Genomic DNA, 12604 nt, shown 5'->3' on the forward strand with positions numbered 1-12604 from the left:
ATACCTTGGAATTCACACTGTCAATTTTTTGCCTACGTTTGACAATTGAATTGTCACAGCTATCCCTGCACTCAGCTCCCTTGGGCACACCCATTGCTTCTCCTGCAATGTAACTTACGTTGTGAGTGTATTATAATCTGGTTTATGAATCCCAGGTTGCAGTACTATGACCTTTGCCACTGTATTTCAGCTTATCGCTGTCAATGATGTAGTTATTGTCACTAAAAAGCAATAAAAAGAGTTACAAAAATGAGAGTGAAGGTAGAGCATAGCCTTCTTGTAAGACCCATCTGTTGGATGTGATAGATTGACAACCCATGAGGTGGTATCTGATTCATCCTCTCCATCATTCTGGGGTGTCCCTTGGTTGGCACAAAGTCAGAATCGGAACCAAAAAGAGAATGGACCATCTTCTGATACCTGACACAGTAGAGACACAGAGTTAGGGTGCATAAAACAGGTTTTGCTTTTATAATCTCACAGAGAAACATCAATCATGCTAGAGTGGCATCAGGGTGACAGAACCTTGCTTGGAGTCTGTATCCGCTCAGACTGGTCAGATTGCGCCAGGGAGGTACCCACAGGTGATTACCTGGCTAGGGACCCCTGCAGTTCCATGGGGCCTGAAGGCACACCAGAGAGAGTTAAAAACACACTGAAAATGTGTTTCATGACCTCTGCAGGGTCCACAGCAGCATGGGAAACTATGAGTGCATCAGAATCAACTGAGGAATCTGCTCCCATGCCCATTGACCTTGGTGGAATGCAACTAACATCTTGACGCCCTTGCACCTTCTCTTTTGAGTCAGGGTGACGGGATCTGGTCAAGTTATGCCTCATTTTTATGGTTGCTTTTAGATTTAGACTTCGACTTGCTGGAAGACTTTGAGCATGAAGTGGAGCAGTCATGAGAACGGCCTTGTCACCGGGCATGCGACTTGCAGTGGGATCGAATTGAAGGCGGCAACTACTTCTACTTGGTGATATACAACTTCACCTCCTCACCAAGAATCATGTTCAGGTGCTTATTGGCAGACTTCCCATACAACTTAGTCGTGTTCTGAGCCCAGACACCTAAGGCACACTTCAGGCTGGTCCGAGTATGAAATTTCAAACCTCAGTACAAAACTCTTCGTGAACATCATGAGTTACATTAATTGATTTAGGCAGTGTATTTTGTGGACATCTAGGGTGGTCTGATGTCGAGTAGCCTTCTTTACTGAAGGAGGAACACGTCACTAACATTGCCAATCAATGGCATCTTTATTCGGTCGGCCGAGGTCATAAAAGCAAAGAGTTGTACAGTACATAGAAAAAAGCATTGTTTATGAAATCTCAACAGATCAAGAGGCAGAGACTTTATAATCAGTACTCAAAAAATGCGGGCATCACAGATATAAAGGTGTGTAATGTTTCCTTATAAAAGCTACTCTTCTATATAATTTTAACATGCATAACAGGTCTCTAACATTGTCAAGAAGCCCTAAACAAAGAGAGCAGGGCTACTGCTTTTTGAGTTGGGATGAGCTGATTTTGTATGCCAGATTGTTTTGTAATTCGTCTCCCTGGACATTTATGAAAACCAGTTTTTTGTTCTCCTTAATTTCTATTCAGTTCTGATGTTTGATGTTTCACCATTATTTAATGTCATTTTATGCATAATTCGTTTTATTCTCTAAGATTGTTGTGTTTTCTTGATCAATTTTATGTTTAAGTTGACATTGAAGTGTAGGATTGATAGAAAAAAATGATCAATTATTGTTCTTTGTTTCAAAGTAACAATGTGTTAACGTTTTACTTTTTCTGTTCATATTTTTGTAATCCTTGCAATTAGAATTTGATAAAACATATGCCGGAACAGACACAATTGAATGCACTGGCAAGTTTTAAAATTGAATACAACAACTTGTCCGAGCCTGAGCAATTTGGAATTGTGGTGAGTATTATCCCAGTTTTATTAGAGTAGTTGAAACCATTGATGTAACTGTATGAAACACTGCATCCCCATTATATCTTTTTCTGTGCACTTCTATTAGCTACCATATTGCTTCTTGTATTATGCAACTATAGAGTTTAATCCATTTCGATAAATGTGATGCTCATTTGTTTGTCTGATTACTTTTGGTCTTCGATGTTTTGTATTCCAGGGGCATTAACTGAGCACAACCCAGAACAGATTTATGTCTGAGACACATGAAATATGGGGTGGGGGGGGGGTGGTAGGGAGTTTTGACGCTGTCATATCTATGGGGTTTGTTGAAAGAATACTGGAAAAACAAATATCCTGGCATACTTTATCGCCCTTCCTCGGATTTTAGCCTTATTTAATTTCTAATTGCTGCGAGAAAAAAACGTGCACAAGGTAGATTCAGCTCGTGTTAGTTTGTATGCATATATAGAAATTATTGTTCTGCAAACCTAGTAAGGAAAGGAAGCAGTCCTGAACGATGGATTGTGGAGCCCACATGGATGGCCTGAACCCTGCAGGCCCTAATTTGAGTTCCTCGCTTGGCAGGCAGAAACAGTGTTTACGCCCGCCAGCCCTGCGGGGAACAGGGCCTTAACATTGCAGCCGGTTCCTAATGCAGCATCACCCGTCGCGCATTCCACTGCTCGTAATTCGGGCAGTGGAAAGTGCAATGGGGCTGGTCCTAGGGGCCCCTGACCTGCCCATGCCAAGTGCATGGGCAGTGCAGGGCCCCCCCAGAGTCTCCCATTTCTGGCGGATGGGGACTCGAAATCCCCAGGGCAGCAGCGCTCCCCTGGCGGATTACAACCGTTGGGACCGCCAGGCTCCAGGCTGGCGCAACCTGGTAGTGTCAGGCAGTGGGACTGTGGCGGCTTAGCCACGGTCATAATGTGGCAGTCTGGCAACGGTCATAATGTGGCGGTCGGACCGCCATGACCACAGCAGTCCGACTGCGACCGTGACCCTGGCGGTCTGGTGACTGCCAGGGTCATAATGACCCCCATAGTGTTCTTAGAGACCATTATGCGTACAGTGAGAAGACTTCCACTACAGGCGTAAGTGTTTGTACTTTGTGTATAGGATAAAAGTCCTGAAATATGTGTATGTTGTAACGAGGACCAGGCCTGCTGTCTGATTGCCTGGTCCCCTTACCACTGTAGTCATGGTAGAAAGATTTTCCCTTTACCTGCCTTTTTACACTAGTTGTAACAATAGGCATATTGTATCTGCCTGGATGAGGAGTGTGGCAGCTGTACCCAGCTTATCCCTATTTAGACTCAACATGCAGACTGTTAGTCCTGTTAGAAGTGATAAATGTCTCAAAGCCCTGGGTCTGTATGGGCCAATACAAGCATTTTGAAAACAACAGATACATTTAAATGAAGGTCCCTACCTACTTCACCACTTTTCTGGCAGACCTATGTCAGGTACCACAAACAACATGTGACAAGCAACACAGAACTGCTGCCCAAGATCACCAACCCAGCATCCCTCTGTGAATCCTGCCAGCACAAAGCCCCTGTATGTGCCTGGTACCATTGAATTTGAATGCAACAAACTCCTTAGTAGCTCCATATGAGACTGTCAAGCTTCTAAGGATGTTCAATCACAGAATGATCCTTCAACAAGACGTTTAGTGACGTGTAAAAGGCAAACTGTCCTATTGCCTTAGCCAGTCTAACTCCTGGGGGGTCTGTCTATATTTTACTGCTTATCTTCGATCCCATAACGCAGGATTCGATCTTTTAACTATTCATATGTAGCCAATTGTCTATTCTTGGCAACAAATGGCACTTTCACCATCTGCCGTGCAGCGAGGATACATACGACTCTTTTTGAAGCCCTCAGTATTAGGATGGCGAAATGCTGACTGTTATTCCCAGTAATTCCTGTGACTATTCCTGGGACAGAGTGAAATATTTTAGGTGAAAGGTTTGTTACCAGGACAGTATTCAGATTTGGAGGGGCGGGTGGCCGTGTAAATTGGATAGAACCTTGTAATAGCTTTATACCTCTTTTGCCTAACGGTAAATGTTTTGGTCCGTGAAGAACACACTTTCATTGGCATTTTCAACCATATTAGATTAAAAAAGCACTGCTGTACTGTGATGATCTACTAGTTTACCTAAATGTTATTTCACAATTGCAGTACTTTTCAAGGTAGGTATCTGCATCGTGGTTTGAGCTGGAGCAGTAAAGTACTGGTGGTAGATAGATGACAAATGCCAGTACCTGGTATTCTGTTATAAAATGCTGCAGTACTAAGGCTTTGTTTTTTTTTAAATGAGAAAATAATTGATAGGCAAAAGCAGTTAAAAGAAATATGGTGTTTAAAAATAGTGTTCAGTCTTCAATCAGACACCTTTAATACAATGACTCTTAATTGTTATAATCAAGGTATAAATGTTTTGGGACCAAGAAGTCACCAGTCTTCATGGGGCCAGTAATAGAAGACGTTGCCACTTGGACTTTTTTGGGTGGTTGGGAGGTGTTAAGGAAATAACCTCATAATTGAATCGGTGTTTGTAGTGGTCCTGACATTTTGTAAAATGTTGGTAGTTTTAGTACAGAATGAGAAAACTAAGAACCTAACTGGAATTTGAAGTCTCACAAAGGTTTCTAGGAGAGCCTCTGCCACTAGTGTATTCTGGTGGCATATTTCTTCACCACTGGTGTGTTCTAGTGGCATGTTTCATCATCGGGTCCAAACCCGAACAGCTAATGTGTCTGGGTAGATCAAACCTCCACCTAGAGGGAACACTGCTGATTTATTTTTGGGTGGGATCTGTGAACAAGGTTAAAATGTCTCCAACTCCTTGTATCCTATTTTAATACACTCAAGGAGTTGGACTAAGGGTAAAAACTGCGGAAATGTAAACAGTCGACAAGTGTCAGCCTTTATCACTCAATAGTCACACAGCTTTCGTCAAGGCCTAAAGGAACAGATCCCTGTTCAAGATATCAGGTCAATTCCATGCAATCTTATGTATTTTATTGTAAACTCAGTCACTTACAGTTACTCTGGAGTACTTGATTGTTGCCTGCAGGCTGGGGTAAGAAAAAAAACAAAAATAGTGAAATCACCAGATGTACATGCCACCCTTTGTGCACCTCTTATTGCTTATATTGTCAACCATCACCCTTTGTGAGGCAGTTGGTCATATCTTTAAAAAGACCCTAAGCTAAGATGTGTGTATTTAAAACAGGGCGATAAACCTCAACATAATCCATCCAGAACGTCACCATCTGGGACTTGTAGTTGAATAAAGCCCTCTCGTGTTTAAAAACAGGTCTGATCATAAATTAGTTTTGATTACATCTTTATTAATTTTTAACATTGTGTTCACACATCGGTCAAGCATCATCAGAAGGACTAAGCAATTACAAGTATGAACAACAAGATAATCTCTAATACCATCCTCTTCCCATCCGCAAGCTGGCAGCCCTACCTTCCACACACCCGGGTCCCTGTGTGAGATATCCACACTATTTCTTTTGTGAATGGGCCCTCTCAAAATTGTCAAACATATTCGGGTCCAGGTTGTCTCTGTGATGCCAGTAGACTCCAGTGTAATAGTCCTGGAGCTTAACCCCTTCGGTGCCAGGCCTTTTCCCCCTCAGGTGCCAAGCCTTTTTTTGGCTATTTGGGGCAGTTTGCGCTTAGGCCCTCATAACTCTTTGTCCACATAAGCTACCCAAGCTAAATTTGCATCCTATTTTTCCAACATCCTAGGGATTCTAGAGGTACCCAGACTTTGTGGGTTACCCTGAAGGAGACCAAGAAATTAGACAAAATACAGTGAAAATTTCATTTTTTTTTTTTTTTTTTAAATGGAAAAAAAGGGCTGCAGAAGAAGGCTTGTGGTTTTCCCCCTGAAAATGGCATCAACAAAGGGTTTGCAGTGCTAAAATCACCATTTCCCCAGCTTTCAGGAACAAGCAGGCTTGAATCAGAAAACCACATTTTTCAACACAATTTTGGCATTTTACTGGGACATACCCCATTTTTACTATTTTTTGCGCTTTCAGCCTCCTTCCAGTTAGTGACAGAAATGGTTGTGAAACCAATGCTGGATCCCAGAAAGCTAAACATTTCTGAAAAGTAGACACAATTCTGAATTCAGCAAGGGGTCATTTGTGTAGATCCTACAAGGGTTTCATACAGAAAATAACAGCTGAAATAAAAAAATATTGAAATTGAGGTGAAAAAAACAGCATTTTTTCTCCACTTTTTACTCTGTAACTTTTTCCTGCTATGTCAGATTTTTGAAAGCAATATACCGTTACGTCAGCTGGACTCTTCTGGTTGCGGGGATATATAGGGCTTGTAGGTAAATCAAGAACCCTAGGTACCCCGAGCCAATAAATGAGCTGCACCTTGCAATGGGTTTTCATTCTATACCTGGTATACAGCAATTCATTTGCTGAAATATAAAAAGTGAAAAATAGGTATCAAGAAAACCTTTGTATTTCCAAAAAGGCCACACGATAAGGTGTTGAAAAGCAGTGGTTATTTGCACATCTCTGAATTCTGGGTCCCCATACTAGCATATTAATTACAGGGCATTTCTCAAATAGACGTCTTTTTTACACACTGTCTTACATTTGGAAGGAAAAAATGTAGGGAAAGACAAGGGACAATAACACTTGTTTTGCTGTTCTGTGTTCCCCCAAGTCTCCCGATAAAAATTGTACCTCACTTGCGTGGGTAGGCCTAGCGCCCGCGACAGGATATGCCCCAAAACGCGACGTGGACACATCACATTTTCAGAAAGAAAACAGCTGTTTTTTACAAAGTGCCTAGCTGTGGATTTTGGCCTCTAGCTCAGCCAGCACCTGGGGAAACCTAGCAAACCTGCGCATTTTTTAAAACTATACACCTAGGGGAATCCAAAATGGGGTGACTTGTGGGGCTCAGACCAGGTTCTGTTACCCAGAATCCTTTGCAAACCTCAAAATTTGGCCACAAAAACACGTTTTCCTCACATTTTGGTGACAGAAAGTTCCGGAATCAGAGAGAAGCCACAAATTTCCTTCCACCCAGCATTCCCTCAAGTCTCCCAATAAAAATGATACCCCACTTGTGTGGGTAGGCCTAGCGCCCGCGACAGGAAATGCCCCAAAACGCAATGTGGACACATCACATTTTTTTAAAGAAAACAGAGGTGTTTTTTGCAAAGTGCCTACCTGTAGGTTTTGGCCTCTAGCTCAGCCGGCACCTAGGGAAGCCTACCAAACCTGTGCATTTTTGAAAACTAGAGACCTAGGGGAATCCAAGATGGGGTGACTTGTGGGGCTCTGACCAGGTTCTGTTACCCAGAATCCTTTGCAAACCTCAAAATTTGGCGCTAAAAACACATTTTCCTCATATTTTGGTGACAGAAAGTTCTGGAATCAGAGAGGAGCCACAAATTTCCTTCCACCCAGCGTTCCCCCAAGTCTCCCGATAAAAATGATACCTCACTTGTGTGGGTGGGCCAGATGCCTGCATCAGAATAAGGCCAAAAACTTGTAGAGATGGAGGGGATAGCACAGCGAGTTGATAAGGACATATTCTTCTTTTATACATCTTTAGGCTGACTCTGCTTTGGGGACCCACACAAGTGAGGTGTCATTTTACTTGGGAGACTAAGGGGAAAGCTGGGGAGTAGGAATTTTATGTGGGAGCGGTGATCGAACAAACAAAAGTCAGGAAAATATGCTTTTTTAAGCAAATTTGGCGGTTTGCAGAGGCGTCTGGGTAAGAAAATGTTGGGGCATCCACGCAAGCCACATCTCCCTGCACTCCCTGGGGTGTCTAGTTTTAAAAAATGTCTGGGTTTGGTAGTTTTCTCTAGATTAAGGCCGCACCCAGGACCAAAAACACAGGTGGCCCCTCCCCCCCAAACACAGGTAGTTTTGTAATACCAAGTTGGTGGCATGCTTCATCATCGGGGTCCCACCTGAGACACCTAGCGTGTCTCAAGTGTGCTGCGACGCCTGATTACAGCAGAGCAGGTTTTGTCATTTGTACCACACATACTGGTTGGATTTGGCACGAGGGTGAGTGATGGTTCAGTAGATAAAATTTTATTAACAAGAGATTTCACAAAAGTGAAATTCACTGGTAATAACTGAAAGGCCAAAAAACTGAAGCAATGACTCACAGCTCGTGAGCTGTAAAGCCACGACAAGGCACCAACCGCTTTACAGTCCATCCACACACCTTTCATACATGACACGCACAAGACCATTCACGCCGCCAGCCACGGGCCCAGCACATTACAAGACTCGCATCGACAGACAGCGCCAGTCAAGGGCCCATCACTTTCATACGCCCACATGCCTGATACAGCAATCAAACCAGCTGATGAGTGTGTGGACTGGCGTTTGGCTGGCACCGCCAGCCAAGCGCCACCCCACCCACACCACCAGCCAAGCGCCACCCCACCCACCCACACCGCCAGCCAAGCGCCACCCCACCCACCCACACCGCCAGCCAGGCGCCACCCCACCCACCCACACCGCCAGCCAGGCGTCACCCCACGCACACCGCCAGCCAGGCGCCACCCCACGCACACCGCCAGCCAGGCGTCACCCCACGCACACCGCCAGCCAAGCGCCACCCCACACATACCATCCCCTTTTTTTTGTTTTTAAACAACAAAGAAACCACTAATCATAAATAAGTACAAAACTACAAACACAAAAGCTCTAACTGAATACATGACTAATGCCAACCGTGAAACTGAACATATAAAAATATAAAACAGCAGTTTGCGCTCACGGAATTTCCCAATAATTCTTCAGTGTGTGGCAAGCTACTGAAACAGCCACCCACACACAGCCCAGGCTTTGAAGGACAATCAGGGCAGTACATCCTAGTCTCCTTCCTGATACCTCTTCGAGCACAGACTCTACATCTCTTAGCAGGAAAGTTTTTTTTGGGGCCGTGGGAGGAATGTGCTCAGCAAAGTGACGATCTTTCAATCTAGCCACATCCTCCACCACTGCTTCTCTAGGAGCTCTTGCCTGTTCCAGCACAACAAGGCTAGCTATGATAGACTCCTGAAATTTCACATATGTCATCCTTGACTCTGGAGAACTATCCTTGAACACAACAAAAGCATTAAAAGTTGCCAAATGGAACAAGTGAACCGCTAATTTCTTATACCACACATAAGACTTACGAGCAGCAGTGTAAGGTTCTAACCTCTGATTTACTCTATCAACACCACCCATGAGCTTATTATAGTCTAAGATGCACACAGGTTTGCGCACTTCGGCAACCTGACCCCAAACAGCCACAGGTGAAGTACTCTGATTATGGATGGTGCTTAGCATGTATACATCCCTCTTGTCTACAAATTTCAGAGCTAGCAGCTCATCATTCCGCAAGGCACTGCACTGTCCCTTCTCAAGTTTTTTACAGACAAGCTCTCTTGGATAGCCTTTCCGATTCAAGCGGATTGTGCCACAAGCAACAGTGTCCACTCTGAACAACTCCTTGAACAACTGAACTCCAGTGTAGAAGTTATCTACATATAAATGGTGACCTTTGTTAAACAGTCATCTACCAAGTTCCCACACAATTTTCTCACTAACTCCAAAAGTGGGTGGACAACCAGGGGGGTCAATATTGAAATCCCTACCAGTGTAGACCCGCAAATTATAAACATATCCTGTACTACTTTCAGACAGCATATACAATTTAATTCCATACCGTGCCCTCTTGCTAGGAATGTACTGCCTAAATACCAAACGACCCTTGAACAGGACCAAAGACTCATCTACAGATATTTCTTTCCCTGGAATATAGATCTCTGAAAACCGATCTACCAAATGATCAAGGACAGATCTAATCTTAAAAAGACGGTCAGAATCAGGATGATCTTGCGGCAAGGCTAAAGCATTATCTACAAAATGCAACATCCGAAGAAGAAGCTCATACCGGTTACGACTCATGATGGCAGGAAATATAGCAGTTGCCATCAAGGGACTAGTAGACCAATATGAAGACAGCGATGGCTTCCTTATCAGCCCCATCAAAAAAGTTAAACCCAAGAACTTTTTCAACTCTTCCAGATTTGTGGGAATCCACCGGCTAGCTCTAGAGTGTGGCCTAAGTCTGGCAGCGTTGTCCCTCAAAAACTGCTCTGCATACAAATTAGTCTGCTCAACAATCTCTTCCAAAAATATATCGTCCATAAACAACTCAAAAAAGTTGACGGGGAAAAAGTTTTCCGTATTAACTCGACACCCTGGAAAACCAGTAAATGCAGGCAACTGTGGCTGCTCCATGTTTGGTGCAACCCACGTGTCAGGTCTTCCAATGGGAAGCCTTTCAGCCGCTGGCTCCTGCACCATCGGCACATCACTGACCTCCTCTAAAACAGACCCTTTATCAGCACTGAGAGTGGCTTCATCCGCACTGAGAGTGGCTTCATCATCAGATGATTCATCTCTGGCAGAAAATTCACTTCCAGAATCCTGCACTTCCTCCTCTGCCTCAGATGCAGAGTCAGTCTCATATTCATGGTCAGAAGATGACTCAAAAAGCACACTAACAACCTGCTGAGCGGTCATCCTACGGCTAGCCATGATCCTTCCTACAAAAATTAACTGGACAAATACACCACCAACGACCAGCACTGTGTAAGATAAGTAACAAAGTATAGCTTTATCACTAAGAGTTATAAACTCAAAAACTATACTGCTCACTTGCCTGAAAAAGCTTGACTCACCAGCAACTACTCTGCACAGCCACAGCAATCACCAATGATATCCCACCAAAAAGAGAAAAAAAAAGCAAATTAGACATAAGACAACACAATAATCATTGTGCATAAATCTAAGGACAATTTCACACACAATCCTGCATTCAGTACACCACCTACAAACATGTCATTCATGCATGGCAACAATACTCACTTGGAGTAAATGTATTTACTTACCTAAAACATGCAACTACGCAAACCGCAGGACAACTACTGCCAAAACTGCAACAAGCCACAGCAAAGTCAGCAAAAGCTTTGAACAAGAACAAAAAGGAGAAAAACTGTTATTATCATAAAAGCAAATACTTCGCCAGTTGACAAACACTCCGCCACCAACCATTTTTTTATTTTCCCTTGTGTCTAGTGCTCTCTGCTTGGGGGAAGATGGGCCTAAAAAAAAAATAGCCCAATCTACCCCCAGGGGGGAGGGGGGGAGGGTGCAGAAATCGCCCAGATTACATTCCCCCCTTTGGGGGGGCGACCCTTGCCCAAGGGGCCACACCCCCACACAAAGCACACACACACACATAGTATCCCTGGCGCTATGGGGATTCTGCCCCCCTTGGGGGCAGAAAGGCCTACAAAAAATAGGCCTATCTGCCCCCAAGGGGGGCAGAACTACCCAATAATACATACGGGCCTATCTGCCCCCACGGGGGGCAGAACTGCCCAAAAATACATGTGGGCCCCTGGGGGCAACCCTTGCCCCAGGGGCCGCCCCCCAACACAAAAAAAAAAAAACAACAATAAAATCCCTGGTGTCTAGTGGCTTTCTGCCCTCTTGGGGGCAGATCGGCCTAAAAATAGGGCCAATCTGCCCCCAAGGTGGGCAGAAACGACGAAAAATACATTTGCCCCCAAAGGGGAGCGACCCTTGCCGAAGGGGTCGCTCCCCCACACTAATAACATACACACACATAGAAAAATCCCTGGTGTCTAGTGGGCATTCCTGCTGCCCGATCGCATTGCGATCGGGCAGCAGGAATGCTCAAAGAGACATTGAGGGAAAGGAAAACCCTTTCCTTTCCCTCGATGCCTCTTTCAGAGGCATCCCTCCCCCCAACCCCCCTGCACGAAGGTGAAAAACTCACCTTCTCCTTTAGACGCGCTGGAAGCAAATGGCTTCCAGCGCGTCTTTCCCCCTTTCATGAAATCAGCGCGCGATCGCTTGCTGACGTCATGGGGGGGTGGGGGTGACAGGGGAAGGGATTCCCCTTTCAGCCCTGGCCTGGGGGGGGCGGCCCTCGGGGAAAGCGCTAGCGCTTCCCCCGATGGCCAGTCCCAGGACGTAATGGTTACGTCCATTGCGGGGAAGGGGTTAAAGATACTAAGGAGGCTCAGTGCTCAGAGGCGCTTCCGGCACTAAAGCTCCCTGTAATCTTCACTAAAATAATGTAAACGGTGTTCCAGTTGCTTGGTAAAAGTTTTTTCCTCTCTTTGTGCCAACTTCTACAATTTCTCCATGCTAAGGATCCACCACAGCTGCTCAATCCATTTCTGTTTAGACAGCTGTGACCTTAACCCACAAATTTAGTATTATCTGCTTAGCCACCAGTAAGAGGTGGGATATTAATTTACTCAGGGAACCAAACAATGGGGCAACCTCCAGCACTGGACGACCCTGAAGAATCACCTCTGTGCACAGAGGTGGGTCAGAGCCCTTAGTATGTTCTATAGTAGAGGGGACCAAGGTCCAGAAGGGCTATTTTGTGGGGAAGGACTAAAAAATGTGGGTAATAGATCCTTCTTCCTCACATTCTCTTCAGCAGAGGGAACTATGACCTCTCTTAATTTTATCTTGGTGGGTCAGTGTGTTGTGCCACCAATAGAGTATCTTGTGGATTGTTTTCTGCCCTCCTGAATGTAAAGCATCCTGGGT

At 44.7% G+C, this 12604-nt stretch overlaps 1 protein-coding gene across 4 annotated transcripts in view; it reads left to right on the forward strand.

The window, feature by feature from the left end:
- DIAPH3 (diaphanous related formin 3) overlaps window positions 1–12604 on the forward strand; it is a 1960340-nt gene that overhangs the window by 1158502 nt on the left and 789234 nt on the right. For all 4 annotated transcript variants that reach the window (XM_069205304.1, XM_069205305.1, XM_069205302.1 and 1 more), the window contains one exon: window positions 1835–1936. In XM_069205304.1, the coding sequence (XP_069061405.1) occupies window positions 1835–1936 (102 nt within the window). The remainder of the gene's footprint in view (window positions 1–1834; window positions 1937–12604) is intronic.

The sequence above is a fragment of the Pleurodeles waltl genome, chromosome 8, assembly GCF_031143425.1.
Source record: "Pleurodeles waltl isolate 20211129_DDA chromosome 8, aPleWal1.hap1.20221129, whole genome shotgun sequence".
Classification (NCBI taxonomy): Eukaryota; Metazoa; Chordata; class Amphibia; order Caudata; family Salamandridae; genus Pleurodeles; species Pleurodeles waltl.